Consider the following 1759-nt stretch of genomic DNA (forward strand, 5'->3'; position numbering starts at 1 on the left):
TTTTCTGTCTGACTTATTTTGCTTAGCATTATAATCTCAAGATCCATCCATGTTACTGCAAATGGAATTATTTCATCTTTTCTTATGGCAGAATTTTATTCCATTGTGTATATGTACCACAACTTCTTTATCCAATCATCTATTGAAGGGCATTTTGGTTGTTTCCATGTCTTGGTACCATAAATAAAGCTGCAATGAACATCAGAGCACATATATCTTTATGGATAAACGTTTTCATATTTTTTGGGTAGATAACCAAGAGAGGGATTGCTGAGTCATACGGTAATTCTATTTTTAATTTTTTGTGGAATCTCCACACAGCCTTCCATAGCGGCTGCACCAATCTGCATTCTCACAAACAGTGTATGAGGGTTCCTTTTTCTCCACAGCCTCTCCAACACTTGTTATTATTTGTCTTGTTGATGATAGCTATTCTAACTGCTGTGAAGTGATATTTCATTGTGTTTTTTATTTGCATTTCTCTGATGATTAGTGATGTTGAGCATTTTTTCAAATGTCTTTTGGCCATTTGTACGTCCTCTTTGGAGAAATGTATATTCAGGTCCTCTGCCCATTTTTTAATTGGATTGTTTGGTTTTTTGTTGTTCACTTGGATGAGTTCCTTATATATTTTGGATATTAGCCCCTTATCAGAGACAATGTTTGCAAAAATCTTCTTCCACTCGGTTGCTTTTATTTTGTCAATGGTTTCTTTTGATGTGCAGAAGCTTTTTAGTTTGATATAGTCCAATTCATTTGTTTATTTTAGCTTTTACTTCCCTTGCCTTTGAGATCAAATTCATAAAATGCTCTTTGAACCCAAGGTCCATTAAGTTTAGTACCTATGTTTTCTTCTATGCAGTTTATTGTTTCAGGTCTTATGTNGTAATTTTTGCTATAATTATATATGAGGAAAAATTATTTAGCCTAAGAAAGGAAACATCTGACTGAATTTTCTTTAGCATTAGTTTTGGAAATAGTACAAAACTACAACACAATTTTTTTTTTTGAGAATATTGGATACTTCCAATATTTGAAATTGTTGGGAATTTTGTTCCAGTCTATACACAAAACAATGGGAAGGCTACAAGCTCTTTCATCAGTGACAGATAACACTGATAGAAAACAGTCATTTTCCATGTGCCTTGTCAATTTGTCTTCATTTTTATGATACCTCATCTTTGCACTCACCATGTCACTTTCCAATTCCATCATTTTCCGGTGCAGGGCGGCCTCTGCTCCTTCAATTTGCTGGATCCACTAAACAAGAAAAATCGTTGGGCATGACTGCTTGATATGGTGTATATATATGGTGCTCTCTACTGAGCTACTTAGTCTCAATCCCTTATATCTCAGGAAGCAGGCTAAGAACTGAAGTGAAAACTTGGCATAGTTTATCTCTTAGTTCAAAAACAAGACTATAGTTTTCCACTCATTCATTCATCTAACAAATGCATTCATTGATGCCTACCATGTGTTAGATAACGTGTTAGGTACCAGGGCTGTGATGGTAACCAACGTATTTTTGTCTTCATTGGAGAACTCAATGGAAGGCTATCTTGGAAGTGAAAATTGCACTGGAATCTGAAGAATGAGTCAGACATGATTAGATTAAAATGACGGGCAAGTTCCAATAAGAAGGGACCTCCAATTCTCCATGGATGGAGGGAGCGTGATGAAAGAAAGAAGGCCTGGTAAGACTGGAGCAATGGCAATTTTTTAGTATATAAAACTAATCATTCTGTTATATGGCATTGAT

At 35.3% G+C, this 1759-nt stretch overlaps 1 protein-coding gene across 1 annotated transcript in view; it reads right to left on the reverse strand.

Moving 5' to 3' along the window:
• The window catches only part of JAKMIP2 (janus kinase and microtubule interacting protein 2), a 170645-nt gene that overhangs the window by 19500 nt on the left and 149386 nt on the right, over window positions 1–1759 (reverse strand). The window contains exon 13 of the mRNA XM_019661439.1: window positions 1192–1260. Within this exon, the coding sequence (XP_019516984.1) occupies window positions 1192–1260 (69 nt within the window). The remainder of the gene's footprint in view (window positions 1–1191; window positions 1261–1759) is intronic.

This window comes from Hipposideros armiger, unplaced genomic scaffold (assembly GCF_001890085.2).
Source record: "Hipposideros armiger isolate ML-2016 unplaced genomic scaffold, ASM189008v1 scaffold_11, whole genome shotgun sequence".
Taxonomy (NCBI): Eukaryota; Metazoa; Chordata; class Mammalia; order Chiroptera; family Hipposideridae; genus Hipposideros; species Hipposideros armiger.